Source organism: Myxocyprinus asiaticus, chromosome 13 (assembly GCF_019703515.2).
Source record: "Myxocyprinus asiaticus isolate MX2 ecotype Aquarium Trade chromosome 13, UBuf_Myxa_2, whole genome shotgun sequence".
Lineage (NCBI taxonomy): Eukaryota > Metazoa > Chordata > Actinopteri > Cypriniformes > Catostomidae > Myxocyprinus > Myxocyprinus asiaticus.
The window spans coordinates 47,017,182-47,044,534 of NC_059356.1; the positions used below are offsets into that span (position 1 = coordinate 47,017,182).

General features: G+C 33.6%; 1 protein-coding gene across 2 annotated transcripts; it reads left to right on the plus strand.

Moving 5' to 3' along the window:
• The first annotated feature begins 5,229 nt into the window (after window positions 1–5,229).
• Window positions 5,230–27,353, plus strand: LOC127449826 (zinc phosphodiesterase ELAC protein 2-like). 2 transcript variants are annotated; one of them, XM_051713406.1, is made up of 24 exons: window positions 5,230–5,640; window positions 8,998–9,048; window positions 9,276–9,346; window positions 9,514–9,578; window positions 9,702–9,759; window positions 9,862–9,930; window positions 10,032–10,163; window positions 11,889–11,944; window positions 12,168–12,226; window positions 12,333–12,405; window positions 12,528–12,640; window positions 12,730–12,828; window positions 12,917–13,055; window positions 14,287–14,372; window positions 14,630–14,751; window positions 16,681–16,771; window positions 16,934–17,072; window positions 18,688–18,726; window positions 18,809–18,918; window positions 19,083–19,182; window positions 19,858–19,978; window positions 22,789–22,867; window positions 25,646–25,790; window positions 26,519–27,353. In XM_051713406.1, the coding sequence occupies exons 1-24, from the start codon at window positions 5,360–5,362 to the stop codon at window positions 26,759–26,761; spliced, it is 2,541 nt and encodes an 846-aa protein (XP_051569366.1). In that variant the 5' UTR covers window positions 5,230–5,359; the 3' UTR covers window positions 26,762–27,353. The 2 variants fall into 2 exon arrangements, 1 of the variants encoding a protein (XP_051569366.1); XR_007898823.1 differs by lacking the exon at window positions 26,519–27,353 and having other exon boundaries at window positions 22,789–22,965; window positions 25,646–25,782.

Below are 27,353 nucleotides of genomic sequence, written 5' to 3' on the forward strand. Positions count from 1 at the left end.
CAAAGCTTGTGACAAACAGCTTGTGTTGGGATACAACAACTGGCAGTGTCTTTCAAAAACACTACATCATCATGAAACAAGAAAATATCATAAAGATGTTTACCTTTCATAGAAAGAATGAATGAATGAATGTTGCATTTATATAGTGCTTTTTCTGACACTACTCTCAAAGCGCTTTATACAATGAACAGGGGACTCTCCTCAACCACCAGCAGTGTGCAGCATCCACCTGGATGATGCGACGGCAGCCATAGTGCAGCAGTATGCTCACCACACATCAGCTATTTGTGGAGAGGAGAGAGTAGAGTTATACAGCCAATTAATGGATGGGGATTTTTAGGAGGCCATGATTGAGAAGGGCCAGTGGGGGGAATTTGGCCAGGACACCCCTACTCTTTTTACGAGAAGTGCCCTGGGATTTTCAATGACCACAGAGAGTCAGGAATTGGCAACTCGCTTGCAATTAGGAAGAACAGTTGACAGTGAATTGCAAAAGGTGATTGCAGCAGAAGAGTCCCGCTTGAAAAGTGTTTTGACAAGAGTAATTGACTGCGTTCTTTTGCACTTGCCACTGAAAGGGAAGAAAGAACAATTGGGGAACCCTAAAAATGGCAATTTCCTTGGCTTAATTGAGCTTCTAGCGGGTAATTATGTTACAATGACAGAGCATCTAAGAGAAACATCTTCCAAAAAAAATAACATCTTACCTGTCGTGGTGAACCCAAAATGCACCTGATAGGATAAATCATCATTCTCCCTGTTTTTATTTTTGCACCTCCAGGGGGCTCATGCATGCTTTCAAGCCAGGGCACCTCACTCTTCCCGGCTTCAGTCACTGTCACAGTGACCATGGATCAACCGCTCCTCCCAACTGCACTGACTTATTTATTTTACTAGTTATGCTCATTCTTCCAGTCCCTTTGGGCTCTGATTCATGCCCAGGGGTGCCACCCACCTCGGATAAGGTCACTGACACTGTTCCCATGGAGCTCACATGCACCTGTTTTTTCTGCACATCCAGGGGCCCGGGGCAAGTTTTTGCAGTCTATATCTGAATGCATTGTCAGCTAAATCTGTACACACATCAATGCAGCAAAATATTTTGCTGTTGAAGTTGACTGCACTCCTGACATTTCAAAACAGGAGCAGGCCTCTGTTATAATAAGATATGTCCACACAGATGAAAGTAAAAAAGCAAGTGTACAGGAATCATTGGTTGGCTTCACTGCTGTGAAGGACACAGCTGGTCAAGGCCTAGCAGAGACACTGATTGAAGTGACTGAGAAGAATTTAGGATTGGAGTTAATTAACTGTTGTGGACAGAGCTATGACAATGGCTCCAATATGAGAGGGATTCAGAAAGGGGTCCAAGCTTTAATTCTAGAGAAAAACCCAGAGGCATTATTCATTCCTTGTTGTAGCCACAGCCTTAATCTGCTTTTATGTGATGCAGCATCCTCTAACAGAGAATGTTTGACTTTCGTCAGCACTCTTCAGAGATTGTAAACAATCTTCTCCTCATCAGTCAAGAGATGGGATATTCTGAAAGAATTTGTTGAAACTACACTGAAGCCACTGAGTGACACCAGGTGGGAGGCAAAACTGGATTCTGTTAAATGCCACTAACAGTTGCCTCTGCTGAAAGATCTTTCAGCAAACTGAAACTTATAAAAACATACCTTTATTCAACTATGAACAATGATCACTTGATTGGCTCTTGATGCATCATGTTGCCTGCCTGAGCATCAGTGAATGTTTTCACCCTTTGTAATAGTTGTGTATGAGTCCATCAGTTGTCCCCAGTGTGAAAAGATGGATCTCAAAATCATACAGTCACTGTTGGAAAAGGGGTCAAATATGCAGAAGATGCTGGAAAACCAAAGAATGTGCAGGACCTGGAGGATTTTTATGAAGAACAGTGGGCAGTTTAACTGCTCAGGACAAACAAGGACCCATGAACAACTATCACAAAACTAAAAAACAGTTGTGGATCTTCCAGGTAACAAGGTACTCACTTGCAGAGGTGGACAGTAACGAAATACATTTACTTGAGTAATGTACTTAAGTACACGTTTTGAGTATCTGTACTTGAGTATTATTTTTCTGGAAACTTGTGACTTTAACTTCACTACATTTGAAAGACAATTATCGTACTTTTCACTCCACTACATTTCTATCAAGGTCCTCGAGTAGAAAGTCGTTACTATGTAGCAGCTTTGTTTGCCTAAAACTAACCATATCACAGCCTTCAAAAACTCGCTGTCCAACCTGTGGAAGCATACTGAAGTATGTCAACTTTTAATTTCTTGTGAAAGCTTGAAATTATCTGTGCTGTAGAGCTAAAGTTTCAGTATGAAGTATGGTCGGTCAAATTGTTTTCTATGGATTTGCCAGCCAAGTTGCCATAGCCTTGTGGATATACCGCTAACGCATAGGTAAGGTTCGACAATAATGTTAGTTAGCATGCAGAAGCGTGAATTCAAATGTAAATGAGCTTAAGAGTTAAATAAGTTAATATCTTGTAACTTTTATAGTTTTTTTTTGTTGTTTTTTTTTGTTGTTGTTGTTGTTACCTTGCATAATTACTATAGTTATGTGTAGAGCTGCACAATTAAATCATAAAAAGATCACAATCTCAATTCAAACACCCACACGATCTCTTTCCTAAATGATAACGATTCGCCTGTCTATTAAACCTTTGACAAAAATCATACAGGAACATTCAAATCTGCGTTGGTGCTGCCACTGAGCCAGAGAGAGCAGTTATCACAGCTTTCACTCAAGTAATGGAGTTGTGTACTTTGTCCACATCTGCTCACTTACAAAGTTCACTTACTTTTTCCACAGCACTGTGAATGTTTAATGGGATGTGTTCAATAAAGACATGAAAGATTATAATTGTTTGTGTGTTGTTAGCTGAAGCACATTGTGTTTGTCTATACTTGTGACTTTTATGACGATCAGATGATATTTTATGACAAATTAATGCAGGAAACCAACAAATTCCAAAGGGTTCACATACATTTTCTTGCCACTGTATAGTTTGTACAGTACAGAATATATTATATTTATGGAGGGTCCTCATAAACCACAAATACCAACACGTGTGTGTGTGTGGGTGTGTGTGTGTGTGTTAGGGCCTGGTAATATTGCTTAAATATTATATTTAGTACTTTTCATTTACAGGCACTAATACAATTGTGTGGGGAAAAGCTAGTATGCTAAAATTATAGGATTATATACTTTTGTTACATGTAGCATATTTCTCTCATATTTACTTCACCTTCACTGTTCCTGGGGCGGGGGAGATTTGGGGGTGCCAACATTGATCTTGCATACCCCTCAGCAAATGTGCAGTTGTGCACCCTGGGTATAATGCATTACAAAGTAATTAATTACTGTAATCAAATTACTTTTTCATTGAAAAAATTAAGGGATTACTCTTAATAATTTAGTGATTTAATTAGTTACTTCTGATACAATTGCTAATTCTAGATAAAACAAAAGCGAATTTATAATTGAAATTTAACGTCATGTTAAAATTTATCTTTTCTAATTTAACGCCGCCCCTTTAAATTCTTTGGCTGATTCATGAATAATTTATTTGATTTTATCTGATTTATTTGAAAGAATTATAAGAACAGTTTCATCTCTATCCTTGTATTTTTCATTTGGTCAAGGTTGATCAGGGTTTTAGAAAGTAATTAGTAATAAGTAATGCAATTACTTTTCAGACAGAGAAATTAGTACAGTAATCTGATTACACTGTAGAAGATGTAATTAGTAGTTAGTAGTTAATTACTTTTTTAGTGTAACTTACCCAACTTAGTGTGAGCTTTAAACCTTTACGGTTGCTTCGCATCGCCCATTTCTGGAAGAATTTCATGATAATTGCCATTTTATCCAATTGTATTTCTACGGTAATTGCTATTCTATCCAATTATATTTCTATGGTAATTGCTATTCTATCCAATTATATTTCTATGGTTATCCAATTATATTTCTATGGTAATTGCTATTCTATCCAATTATATTTCTATGGCAATTGCCATTCTATCCCGTTATATTTCTAAGGTAATTGACATTCTATCCTGTTATATTTCTATGGAAATTGCCATTCTATCCCCTTATATTTCTACGGCAATGGACATTCTATCCAATCATATTTCTACTTGACATTCTATCCAATCATATTCTATGGCAATTGACATTCTATCCAATTATATTTCTATGGCAATTGACATTCTATCCAGTTATATTTCTATGGCAATTGACATTCTATCCAGTTATATTTCTATGGCAATTGACATTCTATACAATTATATTTCTATGGAAATTGCCATTCTATCCCGTTATATTTCTAAGGTAATTGACATTCTATCCTGTTATATTTCTATGGAAATTGCCATTCTATCCCCTTATATTTCTATGGCAATTGACATTCTATCCAAACATATTTCTATGGCAATGGACATTCTATCCAATCATATTTCTATGGCAATGGACATTCTATCCAATCATATTTCTACTTGACATTCTATCCAATCATATTCTATGGCAATTGACATTCTATCCAATTATATTTCTATGGCAATTGACATTCTATCCAATCATATTTCTACGGCAATGGACATTCTATCCAATCATATTTCTACTTGACATTCTATCCAATCATATTTCTACTTGACATTCTATCCAATCATATTCTATGGCAATTGACATTCTATCCAATTATATTTCTATGGCAATTGACATTCTATCCAGTTATATTTCTATGGCAATTGACATTCTATCCAGTTATATTTCTATGGCAATTGACATTCTATACAATTATATTTCTATGGAAATTGCCATTCTATCCCGTTATATTTCTATGGAAATTGACATTCTATCCAATCATATTTCTATGGCAATGGACATTCTATCCAATCATATTTCTACTTGACATTCAATCCAATCATATTCTATGGCAATTGAATTTCTATCCAATTATATTTCTATGGCAATTGACATTCTATCCAATCATATTTCTACGGCAATGGACATTCTATCCAATCATATTTCTACTTGACATTCTATCCAATCATATTCTATGGCAATTGACATTCTATCCAGTTATATTTCTATGGCAATTGACATTCTATACAATTATATTTCTATGGAAATTGCCATTCTATCCAATTGTATTTCTACGTGAGGCTTGACGTCATCATCGTGAGCCGGAAACAGCGCGTCGAGGATTAACACACATGTGACAGTCCTTCAACTCACTTTTCGCTACAGGTTCAGACTGCACATCTGCTGTAATATCGCTTTATTCCGGGAATGATCGCTCTGATGTTCCGCTGTACTGTTTATTATGCTCGCTGCGGCTCTCCGCTGTACAGTATTTACATGTAGAGTGTTTAGAGGTGGTGAAGCGGCTCTACTGCATAGATCAGTGTCTCAGTGTGTGAAACTGATGGCCACACACACCTGCAGAAAGATCAAACCTCCTAAAGACACACTGCGACATGTGAAGATGAAGGAGAACCGCAGGCAGGGCGACCTGCACGGACCCTCCACCGTCTATGTGCAGGTGGTCGGGGCGGGCAGTCGAGATAATGGAGCGTCACTGTATGTGTTCTCCGAGTATAACAGGTGAGACATAACCACACTGAATAAATATCCCAGTGTCATATGTAAAAAAATAAATAAAATAAAGCTGCATCACTTTACAATAGCTTGCTTTAAGAACATTTCATTCAGTAAAATCATTATACAGTGCTGTGAAAAAGTATTTGCCCCCATTCGGATTTCTTACATTTGTGTATTTTTCATACTAAATGGTTTTAGATCTTCAAACGAGATATAACATAAAACAAAGGCAACCTGAGTAAACAACATACAGTTTTCATTAGAGAGAGAGAGAGAGAGAGAGAAGCAAAAAGTGTATCCAACACCTGTATCACCCATGTTAAAAACTAACTGCCCCCTTAAACTTAATAGCTGGTTGTGCCACCTTTAGCAGCAACAACTGCAACCAAACACTTCCGATAACTGGAGATCAGTCTTTCACAACACTGTGGGGGAATTCTGGCCCACTCTTCTTTGCAGAACTGCTTTAGTTCAGCCACATTGGAGGGTTTTCGAGCATGAACTGCCCGTTTAAGGTCCTACCACAGCATCTTCCATGGATGGCATTTTTGGCCAGTGTCTTTCTGATAGTGGAGTCATGAACAGTGACCTTTACTGATGCGAGAGAGGTCTGCAGTTCCTTGGATGTTGTCCTTGGCTTTTTTGTGACTTCCTGGATGAGTCGTCGCTGTGCTCTTGGAGGAATTTTGGAAGGTTGGCCACTTCTGGGAAGGTTCACTACTGTGCCAATAATGGCTCTCACTGTGGTCCTTTGGAGTCCCAGAGCCTTTGAAATAGCTTTGTAACCCTTCCCAGACTGATGTATTTCAATCACTTTTTTTCCTCATCATTTCTGGAATTTCTTTTGACCTTGGCATAGTGTGTGCTACTGAATGAGACCTTTTAGCCAACTTCATGCAGCTGAAAAAGTTTTATTTATGTGTTGATTTGATTGAACAGGGCTGGCAGTAATCAGGTCTGTGTGTCTAGTCCAGCTGAACCCCATTATGAATGCAGTTTCATAGATTTGGGGATTTAGTAACTAACGGGGCAAATACGTTTTCCACACAGGCCCAGTTGGTATTGAATAACTTTTTTGCTTCAATAAATAACATTATCATTTAAAAACTGTATTTTGTGTTTTCTGAGATTGCCTTTGATTTATGTTCGAACTTTTGAAACAGTTTAGTTTGAAATATACACAAAAACAGAAGAAATCAGGATGGGGGTAAATACTTTTTCACAGCACTGTAGAATGTCTAAAAGGTGAGTTGATGAACATTAAAATGTGAATATGAAAGTATATGAAGTATAAAAGTTTCATGACATTTCAAACTATTTGAATACTACACGTCATATCTCTTGTAAGAAAATATTAATTAATAGTCTATAATTTATTTAATTTTCAAAAAATAATTAGTGTTTATAGTATATTTAAATAAAATGTAATATTAAAATTACATTATTCATATAATACATATTATATTATATAATGCTAAATTCATTTACACTGATGTAAGTATAAAGTATATTAATCTAAATATTATGACATTTCAAATGCTTTGAATTGATCCATTAAAAACATTATATATATTATACATTAGAATTTTTAAATATCATTTATTAACATGAATGGTTATTATAAATATATTATAGTAAACATTAGTTCTTAATTCATGAATATTCACATGTAAATTTAGAAATGTTAATGTTATGACATTGAAAAAATTATTTGAATATGATATATAGTTAGCACGTCATAATGCGTCTAATAAATTAATTAGTAGTTAGTTTAATTGTATTTAATTAATAATTTGTTATAATTGTAGTATTATATTTAAATCCCAACATTCTTGATTATTAAAATTAAATTATTAATAATAATTTTATATAATATTTAATTAATGTACACTCAAGTAAATATATGTGAATCTAAATATTATGAAATTTCAAATTATTTAATACAATATACAAGCCAACACGTGAGAAAACTGTCATAAATAACATTAATTGTTAACAATGTTTTCTAATATATCAAGAAGTAATCATTTTTATTACAGTGTAATATTTAAAAAGCATTATTATTAAAATTAAATGTTCAATAACAAATATTATATAATGCCTAATTCATGAACACTCATGTAAATAAATATAAATATAAATATTATGACATTTCAAATGATTTGAATACAAAATGAAAGGTAAAACTTCATAGTACTTTCCATAAAAAAACATTATTAATACAGTAGTTAATTGTGAAATTATTATATGTCAATTATTAATAAATCTATTAATGGTAATATTATAATTAAATATCAACATTATTGATTATTATAATTAAATTATTTATAAAAAAAACATTATATATTGCGTAATTCATGTACATGCAAATTTAAACCTATAAAATGCTGTAATATGTAAATGCTACATGAGATTTCAAATTATTGAATACTATTCAAAAGTTTTCACTTCATAATGCCTCCCATAATTAACAATGTTTATTATATATAAATGAATAACATTATTATTAATTTTAATATTGGAATTAAATATCAGTATTGAATATTAAAATTGCATTATTTATAAATATTACAAACAGTATTACATTATATAATGATTCATTTATGTACATTCAAATTAAAATATGACAATTATATGACTCTAAATATTGTAGTAAAATGATATAATATTTATATTTTATAAAATGAACTAGGCATTATATAATAAAATATTTAATTAAAACATTTAATTTTAATAATAATGCTATTTAAATATTATACTATAATTAATAAAAAATATTATTTATTGATATATAAGAAAACATTGTTAACAGTTAATGTTATTTATGACAGGTTTTATCACGTGTTACCTTGTATATTGTATTAAATAATTTGAAATTTCATATATATATATATATATATATATATATTATGTGTATATATACATTCATAATATATATAAATATATAAACATTCATAATTGTAATATATATACACACATTCATAATATTAATATATTTATATACATTCATAATTTAATATGTATATTCATAATATTAATATATATATACATTCATAATATTAATATATATATATATATACATATATATATATACATACACATTCATAATATTAATATATAAATTATAAACATTCATAATATATAAATATATATACACATTCATAATATAAATATATATATATATATATATATATATATATATATATATATATATATATATACATTCATAATATAAATATATACATATACATTCATAATATAAATATATATACATTCATAATAAATAATCGAGTATCACTATAACTTTTATATGTTTTGTAAAAAATGAATTAATGAAAGTGATTCTCTTATTCTTTGCAGGTATTTGTTTAACTGTGGAGAGGGAACACAGAGACTGATGCAGGAACACAAGTAAGTTTATGATGACAGTAGACACTCTTTTAAATCTAATAGAGATCTGATCAGACATTGATTGATGTGTATAATGCTGCCGTTCTCAACACATAAGGCCGAACAGACATGTTTGAAAATATCATGCTTTGTGTCACTCAGAGCCTTAATGCACAACATTTTTCAAGTACTGCTGATGTCCTACTTTCATGCTGAGTGTCCTGTTTTTGTTCTTTGCTTGTGTGCAGATTAAAAATTGCTCGCCTAGACAACATCTTCCTCACCAGGATGAGCTGGGAAACTGTCGGGGGTTTATCAGGTCAATCATTGACTCTTTTTCATCACTTTAATCTTTCATATTTGAAGTTTTTCCCTTTTTATTTGCCTCATCTCTGCAGAGTTCGACACTGCTGTTAAACTGCACACGTAAACAGGAATCTGTACTTCATGGGTGAATGATGTTTATTCAATGTTTTGTCTGTGCAGGAATGATACTGACTCTCAAAGACACTGGAGTCCCTCAGTGTGTCCTGTCAGGACCGCCACAGCTGGTACGTGTGTGATCACACACCCTTAGTGCAAATGATCACTCTGTTTTACATGTATATTGTCTGCAGATCTATATATGATATTTTTGTAATTATGTGGTAGTGTCTGACTGATTGTTGTTTTAGGAGAAATATATAAGCGCCATTAGAGTGTTTTCAGGACCGCTTGATGACATTAAACTTGGTAAAGTCCACCGTTACTCTTCTGGATCCATGTTTCCACATTTTCCTGCAGTTATCCTCAGATTGCTTTATAGAAGTATTTCTTTCTCTCTTTGATCCACAGCTGTGAGACCTCATTCAGAACCTCAATATAAAGACGACACAATGACTGTCACTCAAGTTCCCATAGTCTGTGAGTGTTAACCCTGAACACTCACTTAATTCCCATTAAAGGTTGTATGCTTCAGATCTGTTTGCAGTAAATAACTGCACTGTGTCTGTGTGTTGTGTAAGCTGAGGGCAGACGATGTCCCGGCTCTGTCCGCAGCAGCAGTCCTCACAGCAGTCAGAGGGGGGCGCTCAAGAGGCTGGAGGATTCAGAGGAGACTCACACTCTGAACGCCAACAGAAGAGCAGCGAGCCCAGGTAAGACGACACACACCTGAGACTGGCTTCATAGGGGGTTAGCTGGACGTAGATGAAATGTATAAAGAGGAGAATTGTTTGAAAATTGTAATCAAAATATAAATCCTGTTATAATGTAGTTTATTGGATGTAATGTTTTAACAGGGATGCAAACTACTCACCTTTTGGATAAAGTCAAGCTAATTTGCCCAATTTGTTTGGTAAAATCATTTTTATTTATTTAAATAACTTGAAATGGGTACTTTAAGCTAAAACACACACACACACACACACACACACACACACAAACAAAGAAGCTTTATATCAGCTGAAAATACACCTCTGGAACACCTGTCCTTAGTTTATAATGAATTATTCATATCTTGCATATTATTATTATTATTATTATTATTAATGAACATTTTTTTTTGTATATTTCAACATTATTTTATATTGAATTTATATATTTGATATGTACATTATATTAAATATATATATATATATATATATATATATATATATATATATATATATATATATATATATATAAAATTTAATGTTTTAATAGATTTACAATTAATTATTATTAATATCTTCCATAATGTTGTTGAACATACATACCAAATGTTCTCTAATATTCATATTATTTTATTTTATATTTTACATATTATAATATTTATATAATTATATTTGATATACAGTATATTATATTAAAATAATTGTTTTTATATATTATTATGTATACTATATAAAAACAATTTTTAATAGATTTACAATCAATTAGTATTTAAATCTTAAAATTATATTAAACATATTTTTTCTAATATATTCATATTATTTTATTTTTATATTTTACATATTATAATATTTATATAATTATATTTGATATACAGTATATTATATTAAAATAAATACTTTTTATATATATTATGTATACTATGTAAAAAATGTTTTAATAGATTTACAATCAATTAGTATTAATTTTTTTTCTAATATATTCATATTTAATTTATTATACTGTATAAAATTATTTCTTATTTTATGGTATCTTCATTATATTTAAAATACACATGTTGTAGTTTATTTTATGTTATTATTATATATAATGTAATGTTAAAAAATAATCTAATATTCATATTTATTATTATAATATTTGTATAATTTTATTAATGAAAAATGCATTATATTTAAAGGATGTTATAGCAAAGTATTATTATATACAATGAAATAATGTAGTTTAAATATATTTACAGTGAATTATTAATATCTTATATAATATGTTATTGAGCATTACTTTTTTCTAATATTCATATTATTTTAGTTTTTTATATTATAATATTTGTAAAATGTTATTTATGGTATATGCATTATATTTTAAATTAATATTATATTGTTTGTTTTTCTTATGTATTTTTGTAATATACAGTGTAATAATATAAAGTTTTAATAGATTTTGAATGGATTATTATTAATATCTTTTATTTTTACTGAACATAATTATCTGCTTTTTCTAATCTATTAATAAATATAAATATTCTTTTATTTATTTATTTTTATTTACAATATACTGTATACATTACATTTTAAATTATATATATTATTGTTTATTTTTAGTATATATATATATATATATTAGTGGTTTTAAGCACAATTACATTTAGACTTATTTTGTTGTTTTTGTTGTTTTTCTTTTTTAGCCACGTAAAGATTTAATACAATCAGAAATTGTATAATTTTTTTCCCCAGATGGCAGAGGAAATGTCACTCGAGATTCATCTCTTGTGGTGGCTTATGTGTGTAAGGTGAGCAGAAATAATCAGATTTGATGAAACCGTTTCAGAGGCTTCAGATATGCAGACACACTTCTGCTTGAAAAATAAGCAAGACTTTAAACATACACCTTGTCCAGTCTGTCTCAACCACACAATGATATTTTTTCCTTCAGTTTAAAAGTCAACATTGCTTCATGGTTCTCGTCACTCTTTGATGATGCCCATTTTCTTGTCCTATCAAACATTTGTTTAGATGCACGCAAAAAAAGGGAACTTCCTGGCACTGAAAGCTAAAGAGATGGGCCTGCCAGTGTAAGTGTCTGAGATCAGTTCAGTTATTATGTGTTCACTACTCTTTCATCCTGTAAATGAATCCCACATAGTTTACAGCACAGTTTCACCCTTGTGTTTTCTCTAGAGGAACAGCAGCCATTGGACCCATAATCGACGCTCTTAAAGCAGGAAAGACTGTGACACATGATGGAAAAGAGGTGACACCAACACACCACACATTACTTTACAATAAGTCAAATTTAACTACTTGCAAAAACATTTCTCCAGATTTGAAAGTAGGGGATGATAACTAGAATTGTTTGTGTGCTGTGTGTTTCAGATTCATCCTGAGGAGCTGTGCACTCCAGCTGATCCTGGACCAGTGTTCATAGTGCTGGACTGTCCATCAGAGGAGTTCATACAGCCGCTCTGCACCAATCACGTTCTACAAAGGTGAAGAGATGTCTTTTGAAAGGCATTCTTTGCATTCTGCATATTTGAAGTCAAATAAATAACTGCAGCTAATATTGTCATGCGTGCAGGTATCAGACTGGAGGGTCTGAAGATTCGGCTGCTCTGGTGGTTCACATGAGCCCAGAATCGGTTCTGAACACGGATCAGTACAAGAGCTGGATGGAGAGGTACATCTGAAGTACACACACACACATCTGATCATACTGTCATCAGCACACAGCGAGTACGAGGTGTGATGGGTCTTTTCTCTGTCAGGTTTCCCAGCAGTACTGAACATCTGGTGATGAACGAGCACACGTACACGCATCATAACGCTCGCAGTCACAAACTCCAGACGCAGCTAAACCTCATTCACCCCGAGATCTTCCCTCAACTCAAACTCTACAGAACCAAAGTACTGCAACACTCACCAATGAAATATTTTCTCTTTCTAATCGAATTTAATATCGATTTAATATTTTTCTAATTGATAAAAAATTTATTTCATAATATATATTATAATTTCCACTAATTTAAATATGTATTTAATATTTAAATTCCCTAATTTAATAAAAAAACAAAAATGTGATGTAGTTTTTTCTCTCTAACTTTAAATAATTTTCCTATTTCCCTTATTTATATATGCATTTAATGGTTAAAATTCTTAATTTAATTTAGTATTTTTTATTTTATTTATTCATTTAATGTTTTTTCTTATTTAAATATTTATGATTTTCTAATTTTGTAATTATTTTTTTAATTTCCCCTAATTTAAATATTTATTTAATTATTACATTTTCTAATTTATAAAAAAAAAAATCTAATTCAATTAAATATTTATTTGATTTTCTTATTTCATAACTCATTTTTCTAATTCCCCCTAATTTAAATATGTATTTAATGGTTAAATTCCCAAATGTAATTTTATATTATGTTCTAATTTCTTTTTTTTTTTTTTCTAATTTAATTAAACATTTATTTGATTGTCAAATTCATGAATTTACTCATTTGTAATTTACCCTATTTAAAATATGTAAATAATGATTAAAATCTTTAATTTGATCTAATACATTTTTCTAATTTAATTAAATATTTGTTAGATTTTTTAAATATTACATATTGTTTTTATTTTATTTTCCCCAATTTAAATGTGTTTAAGGGTTAAATTCCCTAGTTGAATTGTACATTTTCTAATTTATCTGATTTTTAAACATTTTTATGTAACATTTAAATATGTATTATATTTATTAAGTTTTCTAATTTATTTTTTCAAATTTTATGTAACATTTAAATATGTATAATTTATTTAATATAATATTTAAATGTTACATAAAAAAAATAATAATAATAAATTAGAAAATGTATTTAATATATTCAAATTTATTATTTATTTATTTATTTTATTTTATGTAACATTTAAATATGTATTATATTAAATACATTTTCTCATTTATTATTATTTTTTTATTATTTTATGTAACATTTAAGTATTTATTATATTATATTTAATATTAAGTTTATGCATTTCATATATTTTGTTTAATATTTATTTCATGTTTTTAACTAGGCGGAAAGATGTATTAGTTGTTTAAGAGAAGTGTGTGTGTGTGTGTGTGTGTGTGTGTGTGTGTGTGTGTGTGTTGTAGGAGCCGCAGGCTTCTCTTCATGTTCCTAACGTCAGAGCCGAGTGTCTCCTAAAGTTTCAACTTCGGCCCAAACTGGAGTGGCAACGGTCAGTTCACCTTAAGGAAAGTTCTGGGTTCAATACAAGTTAAGGCCTATAGAGAGCATTACTTTTTCTTGTTTTTTACTATTTTTATTTCTTGTATTGAACCGGGAACATTTCTTTAATGGCGTTTATATTAGGTTCTCATTTACCCGACACACTTTCATCACATTGTTATAAACAAGTCACAAGGAGTCAGACTTGTCATTTATCACTTATTATTATCCTTTTTATTTTTTCTTTCTAAATATGTGTGTGTGCAGAGATGCCATCCCATCCTGCGACTCGGAGGAGTTTGTGAAGGAAGCAGCTGAAGTGCCAAACTTCTTACAGGCAGTGGAGGAGTGCAGGAAGCTCCAGGCGGCTGAATCCATCTCCTCGTCTGGTGAGCTTTCTACCGAGACTGAGAGAACGCAAGAGAGATGGAAGTATTAGATTAGTAGACAGAAAAAGACAAGAGGACTTCTGCAGCTTGACATTTAATGTTCTCAGAGTAAAACTTTCTGTAATCTGGACAATCACTCTGTACTGTTGCTCCATCTGCCAGAAATAGTCCAATCAGAGAAGAGTAGCTTGATTTAGGAAAGTTTAATAAACTGAAATGATCGAGAAACATGTTTTAGAGTAATGATTTGTTTTGATATTCTGATGTTTTGGATGTGCATTTAGATGCAGTCTGAGATTATTTCAAAAACAAATACACACCTGGATGAGCTATAGAACGAAACATTTTACAGTAGTGCTTCTGGCTGCTGCTATGGCAGATTTGAGGTGTATGTTTTAAAACTAGAGATGAAAAAAATACTTTTAGCATTTTTAAGCCTTCCCAAATTACAACAGTGTCAATATTGGAAGCAGATAATAATACATTTCTAATTTGTAATTTCCCCTAAGGAAAATATTTATTTAAATATTAAATTCCCTAATTTGATTTAATACATTTTTTATAATTAATAATATATATTTTTAATTAATTAAATATTTTGGAATTTCTAATTTCGTAATTAATTTTTAAATTCTACTAATTTTAATAAGTGTATAATGATTACATTCCATAATTTAATGTCATATATTTTTCTAGTTCATTGTTTTCTAAATGAATGAAATATTTGTTTGATTTTCTAGTGTCTTAATTATAGTTTATTTATTTCTAATTCCCCCTAATTTAAATATATATTGAAATATTAAATTCCACAATTTAATTTTTCAAATGTATTTAATGTTTTCTTTTCTGATTTAATTAAAGATTTCTAACATATTCTAATTTCTACTAATTTAAAAATATATTTAAAGAATAAATTCCCTGTATTGATTTATTACATTTTTCTAATTAATAATGTTTTAAATATTTAGGAATTTCTAACTTTGTAATTAATTTGATCAATTCATTTAAATATGTATATAATTATTAAATTCCATAACTTATTTTATTTTTTCAAAATTGATGAAATATTTGTTTGATTTTCTAATGCTGTAATTATTTTTTTTACATTTATATTTCCCCCTAATTTAAATACATATTTCATGATTAAATTCCCTTTTGGTTTAATACATTTTTCAAAAACATTTTTTTTTTTCTAATGAAATATTTGTTAGATTTTCCAATTTGTAATTCCCTCTAATTAAAACATGTTTTTAATGGTTTAATTCCCCACTTTATTTTAATATATTTTCTAATGAATGATCTATTGATTGAGCAGAAATACTACAGCAGTGTTTCTGGCTGCTGTCATGGCAGATTTGAGGCAGTTTAGTATAAAACTAAAGATAAACAATACTTTTAGCATCTTTTATCCAAATTACAACAGTATTAATATTAGAAGTAGATGATCATACATTTCTCATTTGTAATTTCCCCTAATTTAAATATGTTTTTAATGGTTAAATTCCCTACTTTAGTTTAATACATTTATATATAATATATAAACTAAATTCATTAAGTAATTGTTTGATTTTCTAATTTTCTAGTTAATTTTCTAATATCTAATTCTCCCTAATTTGAATATGCATTTAATGATTAAATTCCCTACTTTGGTTTAATACATTTTTCTCATTTATTTGTCTTTTTCTAAATTAGTGATATATTTGTTTGATAAAATGCCCTACTTTATTTTAGTATATTTTTGGTATGATATGAAACTAAGGATAAGTACATATAGCATCTTTTAACCAAATTACAACAGTGTCAAAATTGGAAGTAGGTAAGAACCAGTGAACGTTATTGGCTTAAAATGATCGGTACATCCCTAGAGTGATCTGTTGACTGATTTCTGTCTGATTTTAAGATATTTATTGTGTGTGTTTATTGGCAAAGGTGAGCGGTTTCCTGAGATTGTGTTTTTGGGCACCGGCTCGTCTCTGCCCATGAAGATCAGAAACGTCAGTGGAACTTTAGTGAATATCAGGTAAAACAAAACACAGTTACAGCACAGAGACATTGTGAAATAGCCGATAAACACACACCTGCATTAATGCAGTGCATTTACATGTGTATATCACCCCCAGTTCAGCTAATTACAGCTATAGTACATGATAAGTGTGCACTTGATTGTCTCTCTGATCTCCAGCCCATCTCAGTCGCTGCTGTTGGACTGCGGTGAGGGCACGTTCGGGCAGTTGTGTCGTCACTATGGCGATGATGTGGACGAGATCCTCTCCAAACTCTCCACTATCTTTGTGTCGCACCTGCACGCAGATCATCACACGGTGAGAGCCGTCATGAACTTACGGCTGCTCGTGATACCAATTATAAACTGGATGGTTTTTGTAGTCATTTGTAGTGATTGACCTATATGGGTTTTTTAATGGCCGATGCGATATCCAGAGAGCAGGGTGGCCGATAGGCCGATACAATGGCGATATATCACACAATTTAATATAGTAAATAACATAAACTTGCTAACAAGATTGACAAACTCTTATTTAACACCATGTTTACTCAATTTCACACAAAACTTAAACTTTGTAAAAAAAAATTAGCTAAAAAAAATATTGTATTTTAAGTGGTTGATAGCAGTTTCTCCTGATTTCTGTTTAGTTGTAACATGTTAGTAATTTTTTTGCACATGAAGAAATTAATATATTAGGAAGAAGGAAATAACAGTACACACAGTAGTCCAGCAACCATGGAGGCATGTCCACGTTAGCAATCGCATTTACTCAAAAAATACTGAATCAAACCAATTGCACATACAGAGATGAATAAGACATTTACTCATCGCACACGTGAAGCGTGAAGTTGCACTCGCGCGCTCGTGCGGATCCAGCGCGAGCAGCAATCTCCTGACAGTTTAAACGGCCTGGATCGCATGCTTGGATTGTCACGGACTGACCATCATGATTTGTGAATCAGAGGAACTTTTGATCCTGATCCTGAAGTTTTGATTCTGGCTGATAGAATACGCGCTTCAGATGAAGATATTAGATGAGTGCTCGACAGGAAAAAAACACTGGATTTTCGTAAAGTTCATGAATTACATCTGTTTAAATGAGATATCTGCATATTTGCAGATGGTATATAATACAAGTTTTATTGATATTTGCCTTTTATTATTAGAAAAGTTACAGGGAACTGTTGAGGAGAGACTGTTAGAATATGTGCTTCTATGAGCACTCCACAGGATGCTGGATCTGCTCAAGTTTTGTGAGGTTGGTTTATTACATCTGTTTAAACGAGATATGCGCATATTTGCAGATGGTATATGATATTAGTTTTAGTGATATTTGCCTTTTTATCATTGGACAAGACAGTTCAAAGTTACAGGGAACTGTTGAGGAGAGAGAGGGAGAATGAAACAGGCGAACACTTTAACATTATGAGCTCCAACGCATCTGCCGCGGCTCTGATATGCGGACCGTTTAAATGACACGGTGTTGCACTCCGGTCTATTATTGTATTTACACGATGGCGTGTAACAACAAACTGGTCGTTTACATGTCTCAGTCACTTCACATGCAAGCAGGTGATTTTCGGCGCCCTCAAGAAACAAATCGGCCAAAGGGGAAAATTTATTGGTTGATGCCGATCATTTAAAAATTCCAAATATCGGCCGATTTATCGGTCTCTGCGATATATCGGACAACCGCTAGTCATTTGAATTAAAATGTGTGTCTTTAATATTCTTTATTGAAGCGATGAGGCACTTAAGGACGTGCTATATTGTAAATATTCTGCCTAACAATGTCTGTCAGCTGTGAATATTCATTCATTACTATATTATTATAGCACGTTTATTCTTTTAATGAATTAATGGTTCAGCAGAATATTGTACTCACTGAGAATCCTTGTCTGCTGACATTTCTGCTTTTTTTGTTTACTCAGGGTTTGATTCATTTATTGGTGGAGCGTGAGAGAGCTCTGGTACGTATTTGTCTAATTCAGTTTAGTTATTTCTTAATGCAAAGTTGATGTTCATGCACTAATGATGTGTTGTGTATTGTAGAACAGTCTTGGTAAAGCGTTCAGTCCCGTGTACCTGATCGCTCCTGTACACATCATGACCTGGTTAAACCAGTACCACGACCACTGCCAGGAGATACTCAGCCAGATCAAGTATGAAAGAACGACTGCTTAACTGTCTCTATTATCTGTCTTTATATCTGCAATATCATCAATAATGCACATTTGATGGTAAATTAAAAAATAAAACTGTTAAAACAAATCTTTGTTTTGCTACTGGTATATACAGTACTTATGTTTGTTCTCGATCACTGTAGTGTTATCCCAGCTAAATTTTTATGTGACGGTGCCGAGACCCCCAAAGTGAAGACCAAATCCTTCATTCAAGCTGTTTTGAAGAAGAACGACCTGCTCAAGGTGTGTATGAACTGCTCGGACTGGCCAATTAGTAGGTAATAAACGATTAAGTGTTAGTTTAGTGTCAATTTCAAAATCTAGTGACAGATTTGTTCATGGAAAACAAAAATCACATATTTTTGTGTACAATAAGTTTAACTTAAACAACTTTTTACTTTATAATTTGTGCCCTAATTAAAGGAATATTTCGCGTTCAATACAAGTTGAGCTCAATCGACAGGATTTGTTGCATAATTTTGATTACCACAAAAATGTATTTCAACTCGTCCCTCATTTTCTTTAAAAAAGCAAAAATCGAGGTTACAATAGAAGTGAATGGGGACAATTTTTAACATTAAAACACTCACTTTTTCAAAAGTATTGCCACAAGACATAAACAATACGTGTGTTAACATGATTTTAGTGTGATAAAATTACTTGCTAAACTTTTCTGTGTAAAGTTAAAGCCAATTATACAACTTTGTTGCCATGACGACGTAATGCTATAAACCCTTTGCTCGCTGAGCTACCCATGCCCCCCATTTTTTTTTTAAAGAAAAGGAGGGACGAGTTGAAATTATTTTTGTGATAATCCACATTATGCTACAGATGTTGTCGATTGAGCTTCTCTTGTATTGAACCCGGAATATTCTTTGAATGGAATTATTCACCCTAAAATTATAATTGTGTGTGCAGTTTCAGACGTGTTTAGTTCGTCACTGTAAGAACGCATATGCCTGCAGTTTGACGCATCAGTCTGGCTGGCGGCTCGTGTTCTCTGGAGACACCATGCCATGCGATGCTCTTGCTAATATGGGTATGTACCACAAACACTTTTATGCCCTACAAAGACAAACCACAGTAACTGTGCCTTTTTTGCCATTGACGCTTTTGTATAAGTAGGTACATTCCATACTATAGTCCTACACCGATCAGCCACAACATTAAAATCACCTGCCTAATATTGTGTAGGTCCCCCTCGTGCCGCCAAAACAGCGCCAACCCGCATCTCAGAATAGCATTCTAAGATTATATTCTTCTCACCACAGTGGGGAAAAAATGTGATCTCAGTGATTTGGACCGTGGCATGTTTGTTGGTGCCCGTTGGGCTGGTTTGAGTATTTTCTGTAGCTGCTGATCTCCTGGGATTTTCACACACAACAGTCTCTAGAGTTTACTCCGAATGGTGCCAAAAACAAAAAACATCCAGTGAGCGGCAGTTCTGTGGATGGAAACGCCTTGTTGATGAGAGAGGTCAACAGAGAATGGCCAGACTGGTTCAAACTGACAAAGTCTACGGTAACTCAGATAACCACTCTGTACAATTGTGGTGAGAAGAATATCTTCTCTGAATGCTATTCTGAGATGTGGTTTGGCGCTGTTTTGGCAGCACGAGGGGGGCCTACACAATATTAGGCAGGTGGTTTTAATGTTGTGGCTGATCGGTGTATACCTGGTCTTATAGTCACTTTACTTATACCAGAATTTTTGTGGAGTGATTTTTCCATGGATTGTTGTATGTATCACAACAGTTTCCTGGTGACATAAACACTAGAGGAGCTACAATAACAATGACTTTTATTCCCTTTCACTCAAATCTGAGTAAAACAGCAGATTATCAGTTCATAAACACTTTTCGCTCTGTTCCTCACGCAATGATATTTTATGGCATCTAAACACTTTTACTATAGTTAACGTTTACATTACATATCTAACTACATTTACAAGTTTGTTCAAGAGTAATTAAATTGCTAAACTGGTAGCTCAACTGATTGAGCATTGCACTTGTGATTTAAAGGATCGGGGTAGGAGTCCTGAAGAACAAGTGAGTTAACACGTGAGCCGAAAGTGTCAGAAGCAGCACAAAATGACACTGTGGCGTTTTTCATCTCACATTTGCTTTTTCTGAAACTTTCGGAAAGTTTTTTGGTTTTAGTTTAGGGTAGGAAAGGTCGGTTTTGTTGATATAAAACTCAATAGAGTGTTAACCTTAAAATCATCATCTGTTTGGGAGAACTTTTAACTCACTTTTAGCGCCACACAGTGGACATTTCACCTCAGAACTGCCGCAAATTGTGATCAACCTAAAATGGTAATATACTGTGTGTGTGTGTGTGTGTGTATATATATATATATATATATATATATATATACACACACATATATACAGTTGTGCTCAAATGTATGCATACCCTGGCAGAAATTGTGAAATTTTGGCATTGATTTTGAAAATATGACTGATCATGCAAAACTGTCTTTTATTTAAGGATAGTGATCATATGAAGCCATTTATTATCACATAGTTGTTTGGCTCCTTTTTAAGTCATAATGATGACAGAAATCACCCAAATGGCCCTGATCAAAAGTTTAAATACCCTTGAACGTTTGGCCTTGTTTCAGACACACAAGGTGATGCACACAGGTTTAAATGGCAATTAAAGGTTAATTTCCCTCACCTGTGGCTTTTTAAATTGCAATTAGTGTCTGTGTATAAATAGTCAATGAGTTTGTTAGCTCTCACGTGGATGCACTGAGCAGGCTAGATACTGAGCCATGGGGAGCAGAAAAGAACTGTCATAAGACCTGCGTAACAAGGTAATGGAACTTTATAAAGATGGAAAAGGATATCAAAAGATATCCAAAGCCTTGAAAATGCCAGTCAGTACTGTTCAATCACTTATTAAAAAGTGAAAAATTCGTGGATCTCTTGATACCAAGCCAAGGACAGGTTGACCAAGAAAGATTTCAGCCACAACTGCCAGAAGAATTGTTCGGGATACAAAAAAACCCACAGGTAACCTCAGGAGAAATACAGGCTGCTCTGGAAAAAGACGGTGTGGTTGTTTCAAGGAGCAAAGGATTTTTTTAAAATTTAATTCATGAAAATAATTTCACTATGCAAACTATCTAAATGGTCCCAAAAATAGGCTTAATTGTTTTTATGATTTTTTTATTTTTTATTTTGGGGTAAAATGTGACCTGGACAGGTTCATGAGAATTAGTTACATCATAAACACAACCACACATTCACTCACTACGATGCACAATTAGGTTTAGCGATCTATAAGATTTATCTGTTAGTCCCGTGTTAATGTTTGGCTTTTAGTCAGAACGCTTGTACAACTAATACCGTCTACTTCTGAGAGTTTTGCCTCAAATATTCCGTTTTCACTGCAAAATATGGGCATTAATCCTCCATCAGTCCAACAGGAAATATTGAGAGTCTGTGATTGCTAGTGAATCTGTATATAGTGACTTTCAGTGAGCACTCACAGATCGATATGAATGAATGCTGTTTAAATGCTGCTTCCTGTCTTTATCAGTGATGTAATCGATCACAGAGCCCTCTTTAATGGCTCCTGTGGGAGTATTCAACCTGAACTGCCCCCCCCTCCCAGAACGCTGGAGTTGGTTTGTTCCTTTCTGCTCATTAGGAAAGCTCTTTGTTGTCTCAGTGGTTGCTGTTGGGCTGCTGGACTTCCAATGATTGATTTCTAGAGGAAAAAGATGAAGTGTGTGTGGCCATTTGTGTGTTTTTACAATTGGGGGAAAGATGGAACTGCATGACAACTGTAATTTATCTGTTGTGTGTGTGTGAGATTGATTCAGCTCTTGGTGTGTACTCAGGAAAAAATGCAACACTTTTGATTCATGAAGCCACTCTGGAAGACGGGATGGAAGAAGAGGCGGTAGAGAAAAGACACAGGTACATCAACACGGATACATTTGCATAGCCACACCGTCATGGGTACATCAACACAGCCAGACTTGCAGAGATGCAGTTGCACAGCTACAGTGAAACAGGTATATGCATACAACCGGATTAAGGCCCTGTTTATACGTTTTAACTGGGTGATACTAAAGACGGTTGTAAACCGAGTCCAAAACTTCAACTACATTCAGTGCTCAAAAGTGGTCGAAAATGCATGCGAGCACAATTGGCTCATATTGTAATGCATTCTTGAGTCAGACTTTAATGCTAGGCATCTGCATACAGGACTCACTTGTGCATGCACCTGGAATTATATGCAACAATTAGTGGGTCCACAAGGTGGCAACACTCACCGTTGAGCTTTGCGGTCGCAAAAAAAAAGCTAGATGAGTCAAGTCATTTTTATTTGTAAAACACTTTTCATAACACACATTGTTTCAAAGCAGCTTCACAGAAAATCATGCATTAACAGACAATTTAACTGTAATATCTATAAAGTCTTAGTCATCATTGTGTAGTTTGATTAAATATGATTGTAAATTGTGTATAAAAATAAATAATTATATAAGTAAATAATTGTAATTATAACCCCAGTGAGCAAGCTGAAGGTGACTGAAGGAATGTAAAAATATCTTTATTGGTCTAAACTTAAAAATAGAAATAGTCCAGTATCTCATAGTCGTAGTGTGCATGCGTCATCCGCCGATGTATATGTGCACGGTCAAATGAAGTATACTTAGAAAGGCTGAGCGTTCGACTGTTCGCAGATGTGAAGTGTTTGCGCCAAAACTGAAGTGTACTTTGGGTTTAAATGCGCCCAACTGGGTGACATAATGTTGGCTCAACCAATGGCATGAGATTGGGGCGGGACTATCTGTTTGCATGAACCCTGGAAGATGGGGAGTGTTTGAAACAGTCATAATTTTGTTTGGTACCATTAAAGGTGCACAAATTACACATTACAGCTTCAAAAGTAAAAAAAAATAATCAATCCTTGGCAAGGTGAGGAAATGTTCTTAGATGAAATTGGTCAGGGTTCCCCAGGATAATGTCTTCTCAGTGGAGGACCTCTGAAGTAACTGTGGGACTCTCCTCTTAGATGAACATTGATTGGGTTCTGTGTGCTCTCCTGGAGTTCAGGATCATCAGGTCTCTGGATGAACTTCTCCATGTCTTGCACTAGGGCCCTTCTCAATTTAAAGGGATAGTTCACCCGAAAATGAAAATTCTCTCATTATTTACTCGCCCTCATGATTTCCCAGGTGTGTATGACTTTCTTTCTTTACCAGAACACATTTGAAGAAAAATAGAATTATTTTTTCTTAAAATGCAAGTGAATGGCAGTTTTTCTTTTGAAGCTCCAGAAATCACAGACAGTCAGCATAAAAGTCATCAATATGACTCCAGCGGTTAAATTAATGTCTTCTAAAGCAATACGATCAATTTTGGTGCGAAAAAGATCAATATTTAAGTACTTTTTAACTCTAAATCATCGCTTCAGTAAGCTTCAGGAGAGGGTGGGTGTCACGTGGTCTTTCGTATGACGTATTCGCATTGCCATGATACAGAGGTCATCTCACGTTCTTCACTCGGTTGAGACATCCAAGATGAGCACACAAATGCACCATTGTGAGTAAAGAAACAGATAAATACAGATCTAAACCAAAACCAATCAAGCTACTGTACAGCGTTCCTCCTTCTCACTTGTAAACAGCGCAGCTTTTCCTCGCACGTGCCTCAGTTCTCGCCCGTTTCAAATGCCAATGTGATTGAGTCACACGCGCATACCGCTGCTGACTGGAAGCATGATTTAGAGTTAAAAAGTACTTAAATATTTACCTTTTTCACACCAAAAGTGATCGTAGCACTTTATAAGACACTAATTTAACAGCTGGTGTCGTATGGATGACGTTTATGCTGACTGTCAATTGATTTGTGGAGCTTCAAAAGAGAAAGCTCCATCCACTTACATTTTAAGGACCTATTGAGCTGAGATATTTTTCTATTTTTCTTCCAATGTGTTCTGGTGAAGAAAGTCATTCACACCTGGGATGGTGAGTAAATAATGAGAGAATTTTCACTTTTGGGTGAACTATCCCTTTAAGAGCTCAGAGTTTCTGAGAGGAATCGATTTTTGTTTTTTGAGGGATTCATTTGGGTTTCAGTTGGGAACTGATTGCCTGAGTGAGGGTAGAGAGTTTAGTACATGTCCGTAAAGGTTCGTTCAGCTTTGCAGACTTGTGTTTTCAACACTTTGCAGAAAACAGATAATGAAAAGAGAAGTACTTCTAACATAATCAGAGATATAAGTTTTGTTTTATGTGTAAATCAGTTATATATGGATATTATAAATCAATCTTTGGCGTTTGATTTCAGGGATGGGGTCAGGGGTTGGGGATAGGTTTAGTGCTATGATTCGTTGATAGGAATCCAACAGATGATCTTGATCCAGAAAAATTTACTATTTGGATAAATCGCATTGTGTAATTTTGCCAAATTATAAAGGCAAAATGCAATATCTATGCCAACACTAAATATGAGAAACATTGCCCCAATATAACTTAGTTTTAGTGTAGATTGTGAAGCTACTGCTTCACTACAGTGTAGTTGAGTTGTGTAGTTGTTCTGAGATACTACAACACACCACTTCAATGATCCATGCAGACCATGCCGGGTTTGAGTTGTGCATTAATCATTAGAAATCACCTCCGGAAAGGTAGAATGTTTCTTCCATTCATGTTTTAACCATTTTCTGTCTGTTCCTCTTGTCAGCACCACGTCTCAGGCTATTGGCATCGGAATGAAGATGAACGCTGAATTCATAGTCTTGAATCACTTCAGTCAGCGGTACGCTAAAATCCCACTCTTCAGTGATGACTTCAACAGCAAAGTGGGGATCTCCTTTGACCATATGAAGGTAAGGAGTTCCACCTCATCTTACAATCATATTACCTCCTCACTTCCTTCCTTCCTTGATTGATTGATTGCTTCCTTTTTTCCTTGCTTCCTTCCTTCTCTCCTTCCCTTCTTATTTTCATGCCTTCCTTCCTACCTTCGTTCAGTCCTTACTTCCTTTCTTTCTTCTGTACTCCTTCCTAACTTCTTTCTTACATCATCTTTACTCCTTTCTTCTTATTTCCTTCCTTTCCACCTTCCGTCCTTACTACTTTATATATCTTCCTTACTTCCTTCCTTCGTTCATGCTTCCTTCTGTCTTTCCTTCCTTGCATCTTAAAATCTTCACTCCTTCTTTCATCTTTACCTCCTTACTCCTTCCTTTCATCTTTACTCCTTCCTTCGTTCCACCTTCCATCCTAACTTCTTTACTTATTTCTTTTCTCTTTCTTAACTCAGTTCCTTTACGAATTTCTTCTTACTTCCTTCGTTCATGTTTCCTTCCTTCCATACATCTTAATTTCTTTACTCCTCCTTTACTCCTTTCTTCCTTCTTACATCATTGTCCTTACTCCTTCCTTCATTCCTTCCCTCTTTATTCTTTCCTTAGTTCTTTACTAAGTTACTTTCTCCTTCCTCTCCCACTGATGTTAGTGAGTAATAAAATATAAACAGAATTGAAGTTGAGTTTATTCCATTTTGAATGAAAGTTTGATACATTGTTTCATTTTGTTCTGACTTGGATTACAGATTCGATTTGGAGATTTCCAGATGCTTCCACGGCTCATTGAGCCTCTGAAGGCATTGTTTGCAGAGGAAATTGAAGAGATGGAGGAGAGGAGAGAAAAGAGAGAGATGAAGAAGACCATTGAGATGCCGTCTAATGGCGAGCCCGGAACAAGCCGCCAACTCGAAGACAAAAGCAGAGGTGCCAAGAGAGAGCAAGATGACCTCAACCAGGAAGCAGCCAACAAACGGCTGAAGGCCAACTGATGGAAACCAAACAGGGTGAGGGGTTGGATCAGCCCATCCAATTAGAAGTGCAGTCCAGGAAACTGTTGAACCAATATAATAATGATCATATAATATGGATCATATCATAGGAGATGCTTTTTTTATTTTCAGAGTCCAGAATAACTGGAAATGTTGAGATGAAATTAAACCAGATACAGATTAATGTCAGTTTCAAAGGTTCTCAAAAATACCTTCATGTTCCTGTGTAGCATCAGGTCCCAAAACTGTTAATTATGCAGCAGATTTGACCCTGGTTTTGGCGAGAAAGTACACTACTTTTAGTTTTGTGAAAGATTAACGTTTAATTTCAAATTTCGAGCCTCTCGAAACCTGAAACAGAGGCATCTCAGCACTGAAGAATGACGATACGTTTAGCCTTGATAATTTATTAGTGTTGCAGAATTGAACTTGAGTTTGAAGCAGGTGGGTTTTGTTTGGAGTATACTTAGTGCAGTTGCATGTGAATAAAGCACTTGTACATTTTCTGTATGCAATATTTCATTATTTTATGTACATGAAATGGCAGATTTACTTAGGCTTTTCTAATTATTTCAGGGAAATAAACATTAAC

Excerpts from the sequence above, each read along its gene's own strand:
- LOC127449826 (XM_051713406.1), top strand. The coding sequence starts at position 5,360 with ATGCTCGCTGCGGCTCTCCGCTGTACAGTATTTACATGTAGAGTGTTT. Across the intron at positions 10,164-11,888 it reads CAGAAGAGCAGCGAGCCCAG|ATGGCAGAGGAAATGTCACT; the intron begins GTAAGACGACAC and ends TTTTTTCCCCAG. Across the intron at positions 12,829-12,916 it reads TACAAGAGCTGGATGGAGAG|GTTTCCCAGCAGTACTGAAC; the intron begins GTACATCTGAAG and ends TTTCTCTGTCAG.